General features: G+C 36.9%; 1 protein-coding gene across 1 annotated transcript; it reads left to right on the top strand.

Annotated features, from left to right (window-relative positions):
• Positions 1–127: 127 nt before the first annotated feature.
• On the top strand, positions 128–17,402 carry KIF11 (kinesin family member 11). The gene is made up of 23 exons (XM_009575106.1): positions 128–188; positions 363–492; positions 3,234–3,366; positions 3,499–3,596; positions 3,680–3,758; positions 4,100–4,285; positions 4,372–4,496; positions 6,405–6,495; positions 6,799–7,041; positions 7,152–7,247; positions 7,938–8,026; positions 8,559–8,646; positions 9,413–9,601; positions 10,758–10,965; positions 11,245–11,417; positions 11,730–11,852; positions 12,858–13,016; positions 13,410–13,549; positions 14,171–14,450; positions 15,518–15,740; positions 15,993–16,147; positions 16,465–16,581; positions 17,280–17,402. Exons 1-23 carry the CDS (start codon positions 128–130, stop codon positions 17,400–17,402), a joined length of 3,309 nt encoding a protein of 1,102 aa, XP_009573401.1.
• Positions 17,403–20,356: the final 2,954 nt, after the last annotated feature.

The following is a 20,356-nucleotide window of genomic DNA, read 5'->3' as shown; positions in this document are numbered from 1 at the left end:
GCTGCTCAGCGGCTCCGGGGAAAGGGAACTGCGTGATGTCTCTCCGAGTACGTCGTTATTAAAGAGCCCGCCGTTACATCCAAACGGCGCTCGTTACTGTGCTTTAAAATGCCCGTCCGAGGCATGAATGGTGTGCGCTGTGCGGCGGAGCCCTGCAGCCAGCAGAGATAACCGGCACTTCCGCAAAAGTAACGCTGCTGCGAATAGCAGCTTAAAAAGGCAAAAAGTTGCCATTTCCTAACTTGATTCAGTGCACACCCAGTACGAAGCTATGTAGGAAGGTTAAGAAGAGCTAGATGAGAGGTAGTATAACTGATACTCAAGACACGAAAAAACCAAACTGAATTTTTGTCTTCTATGAGCTTCTGTGGGAAGCCGCTACGATTTAACAGCTAATGAAAGTTTTGCTACACCCCCATATATCTTTGGTATAACTTCAGTGACGCAGACTCTCCGAATTCAGACGAAAAGCTATGGGGGTCAACTTCTTAAGTAATAATGACCGACTACCTTGGCTGATGAGATTAATTTGTTTTTGGTATGATACGACAAATTGAATGTACCATAAAATTAGGTTCTCTTTGTAATTTTGAGGTGACTTTAAAGACTTGCTCGCTGATACTGGGTCTTAAATGTTAGAGTGTTGCATGTTAAAACTCTAATACTGCTAATGGGTTAAGAATAGTGTTCAAAATACCTTTGGAAGTCTTTTTCTTTTTTTTGAGCCAGAACTGCATATGTTAGCTTACATATTATTGTTATTAATGCCTTTTGCAATCATTATATCCTCACATTTGGAAGTTCTACTTTTACAGATGCACAATGAAAATAGAAATTAAGAGATTTTCTCTTATTTTTGCAACACAACTAAAAAGCTGCTGAAATAAATGTTATGGGATTGGTGAAAGCGTTGATGTAAATCCTAGAGTCATAGAATAGCTTGGGTTGGAAGGGACCTTTAAAGGTCATCTAGTCCAAACCCCCTACAATGAGCAGGGACATCTTCAACTAGATCAGGTTGCTCAGAGCCCGGTCCAGCCTGACCTTGAATATTGCCAGGGATGGGGCATCTACCACCTCTCTGGGCAACTTGTTCCAGTGTCTCACCACCCTCATTGTAAAAAATTTCTTACTTACATCTACTCTGAATGTACCCTCTTGTAGTTTAAAACCATTCCCCCTCGTCCTGTCGCAATAGGCCCTGCTAAAAAGTTCCTGTGCCTCACCACCCTCATAGTGAAGAAGAAAAATCAAGAAGAAAATCAGGGCTATTGCAAAAGAAGAATAACTTTATTGAAGCAATGAGTTTGAAACAAGAGCTACCATTTTCGTTTTAGATTAGTCTCAATTGTTCTTGAATAGCCTCACTAAGTATCTGTGTATATTTTAGTTAAATATAATGCTCAATATGACAGTAGCATCAGGATTGTCCATAATGTAGTGTTTTGCTTTTGTTGCAGCTAAGGACTAGGTCCTATGTCAAGATTTAGTCTCTAACCCCTAAAATCTTTCTAGCTCACCCTTGCTCTTGCCTCTTGTACAGCTTGCTTTTCTTTTTTAATAGAGCTCCAGTGTGTTTGAGCTAGTAAATGTTCCTTCCACCTTCCTTTTTCTTCTGCATCAGTCAGGTTCTACTTATCTTACAGAGAGGTAGATAGATGCAATTGTATTAATTTGCTTTTAAAACCTGGTGTGTCTGAGCTTATCAAAAACCTTTTCAAGCAACACATTCACTATGCTTTGGTAAAACATGAATTTGGAAACTCAAAATGCATGCATTAGCATTGTTAATATGCATGTTAATATGCTTCATGCCTAAGGGGATGAACCTGTGATCAAATGTCACCATGGCGTACCAGCTTGCTGCATGTCTAGTGGTGCATGGTGATGATCTGCATGTATGCTCCAGCCTAGGTGAACTGTTCCTCTAGTGTCACAGTTGTGGGCTATCATACCATAAGGCTCCTGTGTTTGGCTGGTTCATTGTTACTCATTACAGAGCAGAATATATTCATTGTTCAGCCTCCTACTATTTTAAAAGTCACAAAACCAAAGCTGTAACTTGTACCTGTGAACAAGATTTTAGTGATCATCTGTTGTCACCGGTCAGTCTTGCACCAAAGTGTCTAGTGGTCTGTTTAGAATCTAACACTTCAGCCTCAGTGCTATGTTGAGGAAGAAATGTTAGCCACAAGAGTCAGGAAACTTGAGATGCCATGTGCTTGTGGGTTTTTTTGGTTTTTTTTGTTCTTTTTTTAAAACATTGTAATTTAAAGAGACAGCATCTGAAGTGGCTCTACTGTCAAAATATTTTAAAGACTACCAAGGTTGTAGAAGTTCTATTTTCAAGTTGATCATTCAGGTCAACTATACAGGTAGCATAGACATGCAGTAGCACTACTAAATGAGTAATAAAATAGCATTTCGTGCTTTTAGTTTTCAGCCCATGGTTATTTCCATGCTTTTTGGGAGAAATTGTTGCAAAAGCCCCTTCAAGGGAAATTCTGTGCACCAGGTTTAAATTAACTTAATGCTGAAACAAAATGCTCACCATCAAGTTTCTAAACTTTTATTACACCTCTATTAAGCTTTACTTAAAACTCAATCAGAATAAAAAGGTATGTGGACTTTTTTCCCCCAAAAATCTGACGTTTTGTTTGTCTTATTAAATTCTATTCACAATTCACAAATTCTATTCAAACACATCAGCATTATAAAGGTTCTGGTATTGCTGTCTACTGTTCTGCTATTAGTAGGGTCTATTAGTATTTCTGGTGCTTTAGAGTGTTGTGTCATCAGTGTGAGATGTAGGCTTCATTGTATAAGTTTTTCCTTTTTTGAAGATTCTTATTTATACAACTATTTTCTATCTTTAATCTTCCACCCCCCTGCAACTGAACAACATTTTCTAAAGCAAGTTAGCTGCGTGCGCATCTAAATAATCTTAAAAGTGTTTATGGACTTGTTAAAAAATGCATATGTAAACAAACTAAAAGCTATAGATACTTGAGTTGTCTCACAGGGGGTGGAAGGAGGAACAAGGTCTGGAAACTGCCAAATTGTGGCAGTTTTTCCTTAAAGAATTATTAAACAAATTAAGTTAAAAGCTTTATGTTCCTTTTACCCAATTATACTATTCTGGATCCTTAAACTGAGTGATATTACTGCTTTGTCAGTTTATGTTCTTGTTAGCAATGATATCAATCTGATATTCTTAACTCCTGTCTTTTTAGGCCTTTTAATGCCTCGGAACGTAAAGCAAGCTCCTATGCTGTTGTAGACTGTGATCAAGCAAGAAAGGAAGTTAGTGTGCGCACTGGAGGAGTGACAGATAAGACATCAAGAAAGACTTACACATTTGATATGGTAACTGCTTGTCAAGTTGGGGACTTCTAGAAACAAGCTAGTGCATTTCTCTAATATGGTCTGATTACTGTACTGTGTGATACTGTACATTACTGTACGGATAAATGAGATGTGTTGTCTTTACCTCAACAGGTTTTTGGAGCTCAGGCAAAGCAGATTGATGTATACCGGAGTGTTGTGTGTCCCATTTTGGATGAGGTTATTATGGGCTACAACTGTACAGTGTTTGCGTAAGTAAGCCAATAATTATTATTAGGGAATTTTATTTTAATTTTAATTTCTTGTTTACATTTTGATTTTTTTATTCTCACAGTTATGGCCAAACTGGTACTGGTAAGACCTTCACAATGGAAGGGGAGCGGTCGCCCAATGAGGAATATACTTGGGAAGAGGTATCTTTTCACTCCTGAGATTTCTCTTGACTGTACTATAGTTCAAAGTCAGAAATTGCAGAAGGCTAAAGAAAACTTAAAGTTGATGCCTTTCAAATCCTGAAGCTAACTCTCCTTAAATGTTTGTAAATCAACAAATGATCTCATTCAGTTATATGAAAATCAAAACTTTACATTTTTAATGCATGCATACAAGTCTTGGCGATCTTTATGTGGAAGATGATCTTTGTCCAAGGTATTCTTGCTTATATCAAATCAGACTATTTAGCTGAAATTCCACCTCCCACCCCCAAATCTCTTTCAGTACATTTATGTATTAAATACTTCACTTTAATTTATAGGATCCACTAGCAGGTATAATACCCCGTACATTGCATCAAATATTTGAAAAACTCACAGAGAATGGTACCGAATTTTCAGTGAAAGTCTCTCTTTTGGAAATCTATAATGAGGAACTTTTTGATCTTCTGAATCCTACTCCTGATGTTGGAGAAAGACTGCAGATGTTCGATGACCCTCGAAACAAGGTCAGTGCTGTCTTCCGAAATTTGTTATCTTAAGGTTTTCAAGAGTGTTGAGAGATTTATAATAAGCATGCATTATTTTCTGACAGAGGGGTGTAATTATTAAAGGCTTGGAAGAAATAACTGTACACAACAAAAATGAAGTCTACCAAATCCTGGAAAGGGGTGCAGCAAAAAGAACAACTGCAGCTACTTACATGAATGCATATTCCAGGTACAAATCTTCCCCATTTAAGAAACTTTGTTTTGTTCTTGTTTTGTTAAACAGGCTCTTACCGAAGAAGTAAAAGATGTTGAAGCTACTGCAAACCTGGCATGATCTTGAGATTTTGTATCGCAGTTCAGATTGCCAGATGTGGGTTAGAAAGCCATAGTTAGAACTTCTTCCTTATCACATCCTGTGGGGTGATTCTAGTAGGTGTATGAAGGGGCATTATAAAATCTGAATGCTTCTCATCTTAAAAATGGACAAGCTGTTTCTGTCTGCGTGATTTTTTACATAAGCTTCCTCTCTTGTTTAGAGTTTGCATGCTTTGTTATGAATATATCCCTCGTTAATATGCAGTGTCTAGTTGGAACAGTAGCCCTGGCGTTCCACCTAACGCTAGCTGAGATATAATTAGCAGAATGTTCTTAATCTGGCATCTAGAATATTGACATTTAATTATAATTCAAATTTAAGAAATTAACTTTTTCAAAGCTTTCTATGCCTATGGAAAAAAAAGGCAGAAGTCTGCCAGGTAGGTAACTGACATACATTGTATGTACTAGCATGAGATAAATATTCTCTGCAATAGATATTGTACATCTTCAAAAAGAAGCCTGTAGTCCTTTCAAATCTGGAAGATATTTAGTTTAGTTGATATACCTGTATTAGAGAGGTGGGTTATCTTCGTTCTATCTGTTATGGATGGTTGGGGTTTTTTTGCCAATCCTGTTTACTAAAAAAAAAAAACTTGGTGTAAGAGTCTCAAGTATCCTTTCCTCTCCTCACCAGAGAAAATGGTATATTAGGATTTGTTACTGAGGTTGGAATTTCAAAATACTGTTAAGATCTTTTTTTACAGGTCAACACAAGACCCTCTTTTCAAACCCCAGCTTCTGAAAACTTGCAAACTGGATTGTGGAAGTTGGGGATAAGGGGATAGGCTCTGAGGGGGTTTTTTTGTATGGCAATGCAGGCTACTTCATCTGATTGCCGCTCATAGTCAGAATCTAGTACAGACACCTTGGTCAAAAATATCATTGTTTATTACTGACTTCTCATTCTTGAACTGCAGATGTGATATCTATGTCACTGTGAACAAGTAGTGATCCAGTGTTGCAATAAGCAAGGAGCACCCTGCCCATGTCATATTTTAAATTAAAGATATACTGAGCTGTCTAGGTGCGGACATACATCTGTCTAGGTGCAAAGGAATGGGTATTTGGCTACCACAGGTTAGAACACAGAACTAATTTAATCTAAAATTACAGGGAATTTAGTGAATTGATTCTGCCTGAACTGTTGTTTTATGTATGGTCAAACTGGTGTAATTTGATGTCTATGGTTTTCTATATATGTCAGCTTCCTATTGTAAAAACTTATTAAAGGAATAAGCTCAAGTTAAAATCATCTTAAACTGTACTACTGTTTTGAATGAAAACTGAATTGAACTTCTAAATTTTTAGTATTGGATTGAGCTACATTCTGATTTTCTTAGCCTGAATAAAGAAAACTAAATTTCTTAATCTCACATTCTGTAAAACTGTTCTTAGTGTATTGACTAAAAAATCTACAAGCCAGTTTTCCTGACATGTATGTGAGTCAACAACACACAAATGGAAACAAAGTGTTTTTCTTGGTTTTGCTTGAAATAATAAGATAAAATTTACCAGGATTGAATGATGCAAACATTATCTAGTTGCTTCATCACTAGTTTTAAGTACTGCATTCATATGAATACACACAAAAATATGCTTGGTAGAATAACTTTGTGGATTGAAAATGTGTAAGTATCAATTAATTGGCCAAATGTATTCTCTAAAAAGAGCATGGATACCTAACTTGTAGCAGTGTCATGTGGCAAGCAGATCATTTGGCTTTGATGGGATGTCTGTCTGAAACTGAATTCTTTTATAGCCGTTCCCACTCTGTATTTTCGATTACCATCCATATGAAAGAAACGACAGTAGATGGAGAAGAACTTGTCAAAATTGGGAAGCTAAACTTGGTAAGTATTCGAATTAAATTTCATTGATGACATTCTTAAAGTAATTGAACTAGAATAATCTGACCTCATTCTCTTGAGAATCTAAGATGGGTTTTTTTCCAATAAGGGGAAAAAAACATTGTCTTTCATAAAGTGATATGAACTATATTTGTCACTCTGAGAAACATCTGTCCCATTTGTCACCCCAATGTCTCCGGAACAACTCATAAGCTAGTTCATGTGTGTTGCGTTCTGCAACACTATGGGACAAGCATTTTTCAGGGTGATTTGAGACAGAAGCATGTCCTTCCTCTTGTCTTTCAGGTTGATCTTGCAGGAAGTGAAAACATTGGTCGATCTGGGGCAGTTGACAAAAGAGCTCGTGAAGCTGGAAATATCAACCAGTCTCTCCTGACACTAGGAAGAGTTATCACTGCTCTAGTAGAAAGAGCCCCACATATTCCATACAGGGAATCTAAACTCACAAGAATCCTTCAAGACTCTCTTGGAGGACGAACAAAAACATCAATAATTGCCACAGTTTCTCCTGCATCTATAAATCTTGAGGTAATTTTAAGTCTAAAAATCTATTCCTAAAATAGATATTATATTTTGCTAATGGTACAAAAATATGAGTTAACTCCTCAGCTTGACCTTGTTACATCCATTTATCACAGGAAACATTGAGTACACTGGAATATGCCCACAGAGCAAAGAACATAATGAACAAGCCTGAAGTTAATCAGAAGCTAACAAAAAAAGCTCTTATTAAGGTAAGCTAGACATAATCTTCACAAATTAAGTTACAAGTTAGGTTTGATTCTGTTAACATAGTTTTTGCTCTGCAGGAATTACAATGTTGTGGAGAAGCTGTAACCAGCAGTAGTGCTTTTCTGAGGTGATTTTAATCAATGAACTGATGCTTTCAAACTAAGCTGCTCTACTGATACAGCATTAGTCACTTTGCAGATATTGAAACTGTTGCTAAGACTAAAGCCGGATAGAGAGGCCTATTGCGACTAGCTATGACTCTGTGTATGGATTACATGTTTACAAGTTAGTGGAGAACCACTAAATGTCACTGGATATTTTTTTCGGGACTTGCTGTATTAGCAGCTTCATTCCCTAGAAAGTGCCTGTATTAAAGTGAATTTGTCGGTAAGTATGAATGAAAAGCCAATATAAAGTAGCTGACTGCTACTAAAGAAGCTGCGATTCCCATTGTAAGCTGTTGTATGCAACCAAGTATGATTCAAATAGGAGGTTGCAATGTTCTATATATATCCAATGGTATGAACTTAAATGGTGTTATACTGAACTTATTTGGAACAGAAATGAAGTGCTTTGCTCCTGTGCTTATGCAAAACTTCCATAGAGCACTACCTCTGTGAAATATCTGTTAAGCTAATCTTGAAAGCAAAGTAGAAATTTTCAGGTTTACATGTGATTGTTTCTTTATGCAGGAATATACTGAAGAGATTGAGCGTCTGAAGCGAGACCTTGCTGCTGCACGAGAAAAAAATGGAGTCTATCTTTCCCTTGAAAATTATGAGTATGTCTTCAAAATTTCTATAAAATCACTAACAACAAATCCCAGATACCGGTACCCATCCTTATACAGAAATGCTTTGAGATCTATTTTCACACCAGAAAACTGAAGATAGTCAGGAGAATTTAACTGACTGGTCAACTTGTTTTTTAGAAATTAATTGTTACGCAAATAGAAGCCTAAAGAGTAGGTTTGCACTGAGGACTTTATTTATATGTGGAACTTACCATAAGCATAGCCAGGATGCAGATTTACACCATGCAGCCTTTCTTTCAGTGGAAGCTCATATAGGAGAGCAAACTTGATATAGTTTACTTCACTTTGTAAGAGGGCTAGTTTACACAGAAAGTTTAAAATGAAAAATTGTCTTAAATCCTTTCTGCATTAAGTGAAAATTACCTGCCTTTCATACAGAAGTTAGCAATACTTATTTTTCGAAATTACTAAATATGTATTATAAAAAACAGTAGATAATCTTGAAATCATCTCTTACTTGACTAATTTATTTATTTGTTTGTTTTAATCCTCGCTTGAGAGCCCTTAATGGAAAGCTGACGGTTCAGGAAGAGCAAATTGCAGAGTATATTGACAAAATCAGTGTCATGGAGGAAGAAGTGAAAAGAGTAAGTGACACTTCTCAACTATGGCTTAAATCTGCCAAAAAATGAAAGAAATCTTTAGGGAAGGAGGAAAAAAGTTTGAGCAAAGAACAGTCTGAAGAACTTGTTCTTCAAGTTCCCTAGTTAGTCAAGAGTGGAAGCCTCCTAATCCTTGAAGTTAGGAAGTTGAAATATCATATGTGAAGCTGCAGGATGCAATATCTATTTTTTAAAGCTGTTTTAATATCTACCACTTTACCTTTAATTTGCTTTGCTGGGTTTTCAGCAAAAATCTGCTTGTAAAATGGTATGATCTCAGTTGACAGATGTCTGCTTAGGAGCAAAGAATGAGGGGAGAGAGGAGAAGGTGATGAGCTCCCATTAACAAATTACACAGAAAATGGGAGCTTCCTCTTTAAAAGAAATGCAGATATTAATTTGCTGGGATATGTAGTTACTCTGTGTAATCAGCTTTACTGACTCTTTTCATTCTATCTGCTTAGGTTTGTTTAGTGGGATGTTTTTTTTTTCCTTGTGCTGTAACAGTTGTTTGGTCTTGTGGTTTGAGTGGGGAAGCAAGGGATTATTACAGTGAAAATGGTGTTGGTTTGTGATATTTTCAGTGAATACAGAAACTATAGAAATCTATAGTCTAGGTTTAAGACCTCTGAGCCTTACAGCTGAAACTACATTGGTAGATGACAACTTACATAATTTGAGAGATGTGAAGTGGGACTGTCGAACTTATAAAAAGCAGTGTTACCCTATTGATGTTTGTCTTCCACTTCAGATCACTGAACTATTCACAGTTAGTAAAAATGAACTTGAACAGTGTAAAACAGATCTGCAAATCAAGGAGAAAGAACTGGAAGAAACACAAAAAGATCTGCAAGAAACCAAGGTTCATCTGGCTGAAGAAGAATATGTGGTTTCAGTCTTGGAAAACACTGAACAAAAACTTCATGGCACAGCTAGCAAGGTTGTCACAGTTCTTTCACCTTACTGTAACAGTAGCTTCCCATGTTTAGGAGTTTCATGGGCTGTTCAAGGAAATTGTTGTTGATAAAAGCATGATGCGAGTGTGACAAAACCTGAATTTAAGATGGAAAACTAGGATTAGCTCTTTCATCAAATTATATTATGATGAAAAGCTACTTAAGATTGCAGGAATTTCTCTGTGGTAGTATTGACAGTTGACTGCTAAACATGCTGGTTGGTCTGGAGCTACCTTTCCTTCAGGCCAGTTTGCCATGAGAGTTTCAGTGCTTTGCAGTATCTATTGTCATGAGTTGTTTTGCAGAATAAGTAGTTTTCATTACTAGAAACTTATGGCTGGCCCTACAAAAGAGTAAGTTATATAACGGGTAGAAAAATAGCAAAAAGCTTTGCAGAGATGTGTGCAGTAATTTTCACTCACTGAGTGAATAATGGAAACTGTTGTCCTGTCACCTCTATATTTTAGGGTATGGTTTTGATGTGTTTGTAGATTGGTTCAAAACAGACTTTATGTGGGGAGAGAGAGTGTCCTGCTATTTAAACTGCAAAGTGATGAAACTTGTATCTTTAGTCAACACGAAAATTTCTTTCTACTCAGATTACTGTAAGGTTGGGAGGGGATGCTTAGTTTTTTGCATGTGGTTGTAGAATGTTTGTGTGAGAGAAATGGGTACAGAAGTTATTTATGCTGACTACATAACCAAGAATCCACTATACATTCAAATGCTAAATTATTTATCACAGAACTAGTACTGGAAACCTCTTCCTTGAGTACTATTAAAGAATATATTTACTGTCAAATCTTTCAGAAAAAGTTGAAGTGGTCAGGAATTTTTTTGCTTACTGTTCTGTGATAAATTATATCTTAATTCCTTAAATACTGAGGATGTCCTTTATTAATGCTTTAATTTCAAAGTCAGAACAAATGGTCTCTAGTAGTAACTTTTTCCTGTGTTCTGAGACTATAAATGACAACACCAGGATTAAGAAAGTTGTAATTTGATGATGTAGAGGGAAATACCTGTCTTTCTAGGGAGATAACTTCTCTTTTAACTCAGAACTACATTTGCTTTTCCTTATATAATATATGCTTGACTTCTTCTTTAAAGACTGACTAAAATAACTTTAAAAAATTGTAGTTACTTAGTACAGTTGAAGAAACTACAAAAGATGTATCTGGTCTCCATGCGAAACTGGACCGTAAGAAGGCTGTTGATCAACACAATGCTATCGTCCAACATACATTTGCAGGACAAATGAATGTTTTGTTCAACAAAATACAAGATTCAGTTAGTGAAAACAGTTTGAAGCAGCAACAAATGTTGACATCTTACACAAATTTTATAGGTAAGTGTAATACCTGTATCAGTATGTCATCCTGAATTTTTGCAACGGTAGTATCAAAGACCGTTTCCTAAAACGGATCTGTTTTAGTAAGTGGAAGAGGCTTTATTTTAAGCAATGTAGTTATTACAGTTGCACCAATAATAATGTATTTGGGATGATCAACAGCCTTCCTGTGCTGTAAGAGGCAATAAGGTGATAAGCAATAAAAAGAGTTCCTGTCTTACAGGAACTTTAAAAAAAAAAAAAAAGATTTGTAATACTTCTTGATTTCTTCCGTAGGTGACCTCCTGTCTACCAGTTCTTCAGCAGCTAATATTCTTGCATCAGTTGTATCAACATCTTTTGCCTCTGTTAAAGAATTGGTGTCTACTGAAGTTTCTCACACGTCTGAAAAAATAACACAACATGAGAATCTGTCACTTGATTGTAAAGCTGAGCTGCTGAGATTAATTGTTAGTAAATTTACATACTCTTCTGTTACTTAAATATATGAAACTGTTCTCGATCAAAAGGGGTTCTGTAAATATTGTATAGGTTTTTTTTCTGGTGCTCTCTACCTGTCTCTGCTTCGGCACTTGGCCATGATTATGCCCCTCCCTGCTTCCCCTCCCATGTCACCACCACAAGCTGTAATGTACTATATAGCAAATACTATAATAGCAGAGTACATGAATGTGTATATGGATAACTTTTTACAAATGTAGATGAAGGAACAGTCATATCCTGTTTTATTTTTGCTTTTTCTTTTTTACTGCTGTTCCTAGGAGGAACATACATCTGGATTAGGAAGAGCATTAAATAGCTTGACACCAATGGTAGAATTTGTCTTGGGGCTAAACTGTCAGTTTCAGAGTAACATGAAGAAATATTCTGCTGTGGCTGACAAGGTAATGCACATAATTTGTCTCTTACCTTGTGATCTTCTGTTTTACTTAATTTACAGATAACCCTTTGGTGGTTTTTCTGCAGTGTGTCAGAGTGTTTCCACTTCTGGTCTGGCCTTTTCTCCTTTATTCTGTCCCATGAGTTCTACCTTTTAGCTCTTCCTTTCAGACTTCTTTTCCACTTCTGAGTGTGGTGTATTTGCTTGTTCCCTGTATTGGCGCAGCTGCTCACCTAAATGCCACAGAAGAATGATAAAACGTGGATGCTTAAAGCTATATGTAACAAATGTTTGATAATATCTTTAATACAGTCTCCTGTATTTTAGAAATCTAAAGTAACCAACTTAGACAAGTCTTATCACTTCCAATTTCTCTTGCTCTCATACCAAACTTCTTCTGTCGTCACTTTGATTCCTGGGGAATGTGATGCTGTATCTTGTTAACAATAACCATAAGTGCAGCAACACTGCACTTCTAAAAAAGTTCTTTGCTTCAATTTTTAGTTCTAGCCTATCTCATAATGTTTATGTAGAACTGCAGCCTCACTCTTTCATTCCTTTTTTCCATTTTGTCAAAAACAAATCTTTGTTCCTGGTGACCTGTTGCTCTGACTGAAAAATTTCCCCCTTCAGTCAATTACAACTCATGTGAAATCAACTCCTCTTGTCTAGAGGCTTTTTATTGGTTTTCAGACTTAGACAGCAAATAGTCCGTGGCTTACCAGCTCTTGCTTCTTGCTCTTGTCTTAACCAAGTACCTTGTCTGTGTCTTCCTATTTTGTCTACCTCACATGCCAGATTTTGTGTTTGGAAAAGCCCACACCAAGTTCCAGTGTGTAACTTCAGATTGCTCTAAGTGTTATTTTCCACCTTTTATGCACATTACTTTATTAGTGCCTTTGACAATTTCCTTCGGATAGAGTTTGTTTCTATATAAATTATGCTAGCGAAAAGTATCCGGTTCTTACCTAAAGACAAACACTAACTTTAAATAAAACTTTTTTCAAAGATGGAGGGTCATAAAAAGGAAATGGATACCTTCTTTGGAGATCTTTCTCTCACTCTGAAAAAATTACGGGAAGAAACAGCCAGTGTTTTTGCTCAGCTTCAGAATGATTGTGAGAATTTAAAAGAAGAAGTGGAAATGACGAGGTTGGCACATACAAAGGTATCCTTAGAGTAAGAAGAAACCCTAGCACCAAGTGTGATTGCTTGCTTTGATTTAAGTTCTTTGTAGCAGTAAACCGCTGTACTTGCTTCAGAAGAAATGTTAGGACTTGATGATCCTAATTCTTTTCAGCCTTTGTTGGGCTGCTTTAAGAAGCTTATGTAGGAAGGTAACAAAATCTACCTTTGCTCTGAGTGTGTCCAGTATATATGCCTTTACATATATCTCCAAAAGCAAAGTGTCTATATCTTCTCTACACAAAAATTGTACTTTCAGCTTTAGAATGACAAAGCTCTCTTATTCTCTGTATTTTTAATAAAGGCATTCAAGTACCCTTTAAGAATGTTAAAAAGTGCAGAATAACAGTGAAATGTATGACATTTTTCTTAATAGACCACAGCTGAATTAATGTCCTCACTGCAAAGCCAGCTTGACCTGTTTGCTCAGGAGACTCAGAAGAACTTAGCTAATGTACTCACAAAAAATGGAAGCTTGAAGACCACCATCACTGCTGTGCAAGAAAATGTTCACCTGTAAGGAGCAGATTTCTTTTGGTGTATACTGATGCAAGATAAAACTTTGTATGAAGAGGACTGCAAAATTAGATGCTCTTCATATTTATATGCTTATAAAGTCTTCTGGACAAGACCTGTGTTTTAGAGCTGAGTTCTGCCACAGAATGTAGATCATAGTTCACCTTTCCCCAGAGTAAAAGGTAGCTCTACAAGGCTTTTCCTCAAACTTGTCTCTTGAGCATACTGCAGATAAGAGACCATGGTTTTGGGAGCAATATGCTGATGGACAGCCCTCAGTATGGCTGGACTTTAGAACTTCATACCATAAAGGCTTAGCTTGAAGTATAATAGTGTATCTATTGCAGCATGCTTCATTCAGTTGCAGACTGAATAACTAAGGTCTTGACAAAGTTTGTTGGGTTTTAGTTTGTGGGTTGTTTTTTTTTCTTAGCAGATTGAACAAACCTACTGCTCAGAGTGCTGCAACTTGTACATTTACTAAATAGAGCAACCACATTGTAATTAACTGGTTTGACAGAACTGCACTACTTCACTAGTTCTGGTCTTCAATATTTCTAAATGTAGAATCTGTTAAAATCCACCTTTCAAAATCTCTGAACTGTTACAAATATGTTGCAGGAAAACTACAGACCTAGTCAGCAGTACAACTTCCAATCACAGCAAATTTATTGCATCCCTGGATAATTTCTCTCAAGAACTCAGGATTATAAATGCTGAAAACAAGGTGATGCTGGAAGAATCCACTGCCCACTGTCAACAATTTCTCAGCAACCTCAAAAATGTGGCTCAGGATACCGATAAATGGGGTGAATTTACAACTGCTCAGATAGTTGACTTGACCAATCAGCAGTTATTGTCCTTCAGTGGTGAGAAACAGCAACTTCAGTGTTTACGAAAGGTACCTATAGTCGTTTGTAGTCTAATACAACATTCTGAGACAAACTTTTACAGTAGAATTTGTAGGGGAAAAAAGTTCTCACTTATAGTCAGAACAAATTTGTGGTTTTTTGATCACAGCAGACTTGTGATACTCAGCTTAAATAGATGCAATTAGAGGAAATCAAAAGCTTAATTTAAGAGCAAGATTTTGGACTTAAAGTGCAAATAACCTCAAAAAATGGTGTCTTATTAATCCCATGCAGCTAACTTCCATTTGTAATTTGGGCTTTTTACATCTTTTTGGTAGTATAAATCTCTAATTCTAAAGCTTTATCTACCAGTAATGTCCCTGCGAGATCTGCACAATGATCAAATACAGACTATATTCTGGAGGATGCAAATTACTTTATTGGTCAGATGGATTAACATTATGGGAGAAAGCATTCCTTTTAGGTATCTACTAGTTCTGGCCTCTTACCTGAGAATTTCTTTCTCTAATTTTTTATTTCCATCACAAACTTCACTTCCCACCCTTCTTGTTTTATTGTTCTAATAGGTAATGAAATAGGCAAATCGAACATTTTGCTAACTTTCAGAAAGAAAAACATAGATGTTAAAAGCATTTGCAGTCTCAAGACACTCTATATCTGTTATACCTACTGAACAGTTCAGAAGTTTCATTCCAATGGGAATGGCTGAAAATACATGTTTTCCTTCTTTTCTCCTACAAATGCATAAAGCTTCTAGTGCTTGTAGGATTTCACTTTCACTTGAATATCCTAATTCTGTGCAGGCTTGTGCACAGAAGCACGAGTGGTCTGATCTGAACCAGATGGCATCATATTTATTCTTATGAGTAGCTTTCTAAAATGATCATACTTTCTAAGAAACTGACTCTCTTCCAAAGATAGCTCTCAAAATGAGAGTGTAAAACTGGCACTGAAACTTCGCATTTTGAGGTGTCTTAGTTGTTTCGTTTCAGGTCATGTCACTAATCATGCACCACATCTTAGAAAAGAGGCCATAACCTTAACTTTCCTGTTAACTTGGTGTTTTTGGTCGGGGTTTTTTTTGTTTTGTTTTCAGAAAAATGAAGAAAACTGTGATAAAGCAATAGCTGAAATTGCTGACCATATTGGTAGACAAAAGGCTGCTGAGGAGAAGATACTAAATGTCCTTCTTGATCAGATAAAGATTGATCAGGAGATGCTTCTGGAACAGAAGCTGGCACTTAATGAGGAAGCACAGCATGGACTGACTCAGGTTAATGGTTTCCTGCAAGAGGATCTTAAAGTGGATATTCCAACAGGTATTTAAAGTAGGTCGGGGACAGAATGGTCTTACAGAAAGCAATTTGAGTTGCAGAATTCATAAGTGAAGGTTAATGGGGCCATAAGATAACTAGCAGTCTTACACCTTTTTTTAAGGTGCATGCAAAGAATGATGATGGAACAAAGCATGGTTTCTGTATTGAGTTAATGTAAAATTATGGATCTGTAATTAAAGCAATTGCTGAAAGTATTTAATAGTGCCTTTCATTAGTGCACAATCTTCATTAAAGGGACAACTCCTCAGAGAAGAGACTACCTCTATCCAGTTACACTTGTGAGAACAGAACCCCGGGAACTTCTACTGGAGCAATTACGGCAAAAGCAACCAAAGCTTGATGCTATGCTAAACAGTGTGACAAAGGAGGTGGAGGATAATGCAGATCAGGTATGTGTATGAATGGCAAATGAGGCTCTTCAATGAGTTTTCACATCTTTAGGAGTTTTTTTCATGCCATTGTGGAGAGTTGACTAGAACCCCAGAGCTGTTGCAGCCTTTGTGTTTTACAGGGTACTTGGAGTCACATGCTGAGCTTTTTGACAAAAACAGTATCTTGAAAAATAAGAGAAGACATTAATAATTTAGGGACCTTCGTTTCTGTTTTTCAAAAATGGAAGTGCCATGTCTTTTATAGGTCTGATCATGCTTAGTATATTTACCTAATTCAGATGTTAAATACAGTTTTCTGAAAACTTCTGTTTTAGGACCTGTTGGAAGAGGAAGAAGAGTTGCAAGAATCCAGTGAAAGCCTTTCTAGTGACAAATCCTTAGTGGATACAAACATATGCTGCCATGCAAATGGTGGCATTCCCTTTTTCCAGGTAACTTCCACAGATACTCCAAACAGCTGTGTATTTAAGAGTGAAGAAAAATTATCGTTCCGTAATAGTGCTGTAGTCTGAAGTCATCTACTATCGTTTAGTGTAGTCTCACAACTTCTTCAAATCCCGTAGAATATGCTTTGTTAAACTTGAGCTAAAATAACAGCAGATTCTCACAACAGTTAACAGCAGATAAAATAATGCGAATTTCTGACAAGCTGGAGGGACAGTAGAAAACTCAGCAAATGAAAAAAATTGTCATAATTTACTAGACATTAACACATGTTTTAATGGAAAAGCTGAAATTAAATGTGCAGTACTTTCTTAGAGACCAGACAGAAATATTAACATTCTTGATTCTTCACTGATTTTTTTACTTACTTCCTTCCTTTTGACCCTCTTGCTCTACCAATATATCAGTTAAACCACTGGTATATTAGGCTTGGGTTTGGCTTGTGGGGGGAGTGTGTGTGTTTGTATTTACTTGTCCTGGATCCCTTAAAAGTAGCTGCTGAACTTCTAGATGTCTACAATAAATCTCTTTTAGTAAATGCAATATTAGGAACCTTTTTCAGGAGTTCTACCAATTTTTTTTTCTCAGAACACTATATACTGCATTGTACATGAGCAAGTAGTCTTTAATTTCTTTGTATTCTCTTAACATGGATAACTTATTGGGCATTTTCTTTAAATCCCAGCACAAAAGGAGTCACAAAAAGGATAAAGAGAACAAATCTGCAGCTACAGTGGAGAAGAACAAAATAGAGGATATGACGGAACAGTTTCTTCCCAAATCTAAGCCTCTAAGATCACTGAACTAAGATAGATCCACTGCAGATCCCGGTTTTGAAATACTTGCATCTAATTGTCTACTGAGCCATAACTTTCTTTCGTTATTCTCGGTCTCTGTATATAGTGATATATTGATGCAAAGTTGGATCAAAAGATTGGCCTGCCAGATGTCCTGCCTTTGTCCCATTTTTATATGCTGTAGCTTGCGAAGTATTAACAGACTTAAAAAAAAAAAAAAAAAAAAAAAAAACCAAACAAAAAAAAACCCCAAAAAACAACAAACCCTGCAGATTATGGTGCTGTATGTTAAATAGACTTTTATGTTGTCAGGTAAGAGATCCTTTTCTGTTTCTCAGCAGATTTAAAACAGAGCAGAAAGGGATGTGGAAAAATGCTTTGTCGGCATTACCAGCTACCATTATATTTTTTAATTAATTGTAAATAACTGTTCTGGTTTTGTACCTACTTTTTAGTCTGATTCCTGTTTCTACGAAGTAGATAGCTGTCTTTTGACTGGGATACTTCAAATAAATCATTGATACATGGAAAACAAATGTATAAGCACCTCCCTCAGTAAAACAAGCTTACGTGACTTTTATATTAGCAGGTTTAATTTAACTACAACATTAGCAGGTATGTCACAAGTCTTGTGGTGTCAGAAAAGGATGGTTCCCTCCCTTGTTTCATAACAGACAACAGCTTTATTTCAGTGCCTCTTCAGTATATGAAAGCTAGTCTCACTGCTGGGTTTTGGGGTTTCTTTGGTTTTGTTTTCATTTGTTTTGAACCCCACTGTTCTTATCTTCCTTAACCTGTAGCTGTGATGTGTTAGCTTGGATATGATGTTGTCAACCACAGCTTATGTATTGTAAACTGGCAGCATTTCTTTTAAGATGTAGATACTTAACATTAAAACATGCAAACTTGGTTACAAATGCAGCTCCTATGTTGTATAATAACAGTGAATTTCCAGTAATTGACAGTAGCATTTGAACAGCTGCTCTTTTCATGCTGCTTACCTGAGAATTCGAAGAAAACTTCAACCTATGATATGCTAAAAAAGTAGATGAATAGGATTATGATGGGAGTGGGGAAAGGCACTAGAAGGCAGCCTTGATTTACATTGAAGCACTATTCTTAGCTAGTTGTCAAAACATAATTTAAGACATTATTCTTTTTTCTATATCCAGCTTGCAGGCTTAACTTGATCTTTCTTCATAGGGGTGGTCCATATGTCTATTTGTCTTTGGGCAAGTATGCCAACTAGATATACTTTGGACACCATTCAGACAGCATACTGCAGTCCTGCTCATAGAGGCAGAAAGACATAATTTGAAGTATGCCCTTGAACTGATTCTCTGAACTCTCTAGCATGAGATAGACCACTAATCAGTTGTGTTTGTCCGAAACACCTATTTTACCTCTTATTTATCCTTTCTCTTTTGCCTCTGTGGGCAAAGCTAGTTGCTTTTTCTTAACAGCCTGATAGGAGGAGGGAAAACATTAATTCCCTTTCAAATGAATAAGACACACAAATATGGATTTAAAATTTTTTTTTAGGGGGATGTTATGATATCTTGGGTACCTAGCTTATATACCAAATCTTTCTATTGTTGTAAGGGACTTGAAACACTGGAAGCTGCAGGACTGTCTCTTTCAGAGAGTGTTTGGTGTATTGTCAAATTTTGGCACCAGAAACTTAATGGACATAAGAACTCTCCAGGGCCTAGGATCCATTTTCTTGCACCACATGTCTGTTAACACTGACTAGATTTTAGCATTATCTTCCAAGACTGTCCAAAAAATCACTTACTAACTAAAATTCAACCAGAAGAGCTGATCCCACAACTGTATATTAGAATGGCCTAAGCCAAATGTGAGAGGCTTGTGCAAGCCTTCCACCCTACGACTTCATTTTCCCTATGGAGTTCACAGGATCAGTATGAACAACAAACTGGAACAGCCAGTACCTGAGGGGGGCGTCCATAAAATCATGCCAGAATTTGTGCTTCTTGGCTTTATCGTCTTTGAAAATGTCTCCTCTACCACAGCTATTTGGTTTCCCCTGGCACAGGCACAGGCTGCTTTCCTGGTAACTGGGAGCCTTAACAGCTGTATGAATTTTATGGACTGCTTGCATGCTCTCTTTCTAAAGTACCCCTCTGAGTCATGTTCTCTTTTGTTTGCAATACTGGTGTGGCAGATCATTGTTTTGTTGCCCCTGGTGTCCGAAGGTCACAACAGAAAGCTGAATAGGATGAAAAATCTGGATGCAGAACCTGTCTCGTCTTCTCTGTCCGTGTCTCTTCTCCCACTAGATGGCTCTAACACTAAAGCGTTAGTCCGAAGCTCAAGTACTGGCCACTAACCAGGAGTTAGAAATAAGCATTTTGCCAAGCTTTTTGTCAAGCGTCTGTTAAAAGAACAGGTTTCAAAAACTAATATCGAATTTATGCTTCCAGGAGGATAATTCTATATTCAAACTTGGGCGAGGGGTTGTTTTATGAAGAGCTGCATTTGAGAGAAAAGATGATCCAACCTATGTCTTGAGGTTTGCTGCAGGGCCGATAAGACACTCTCAGTAACTAAATTCTTGTCCTGACCTGCTCTCTGGGTTCCCCACCACATGGGCATTGCCCAAAGTAGAAAGCAATGCCTATTTGTTTTGGTATATTGTACAAGGTATGACAGAAGGTGAAAAGTAGGGTAAGAAAAATAAAGCAAGAGTTGTTTTGTATGTAGTCACTGGATTTGCAGGTCTAACGCAGAGGGAAGAAATGGCATGGTCCAGGCTAGCTCACATGGTGGTTTGAATTTGTCTTGTCACAAGGCATCCTTTATAAGAAGAGTTAGGAAGCCATTTCCACAGAATAAATAGCAAGGTCATACCCTGACTGAATTAGTCCAGTTCAGCATGAGGGAGAGTTGTGGTGACTGGGGCTATAGTATATGGCCGTGTTCGAATTAATCTGATGAGTTGTTT

Source organism: Fulmarus glacialis, unplaced genomic scaffold (genome assembly GCF_000690835.1).
Source record: "Fulmarus glacialis isolate BGI_N327 unplaced genomic scaffold, ASM69083v1 scaffold6683, whole genome shotgun sequence".
NCBI classification, from domain to species: domain Eukaryota; kingdom Metazoa; phylum Chordata; class Aves; order Procellariiformes; family Procellariidae; genus Fulmarus; species Fulmarus glacialis.
The sequence above is the reverse complement of the archived record's forward strand: the minus strand, read 5'-3'. Positions and strand labels throughout refer to the sequence as shown.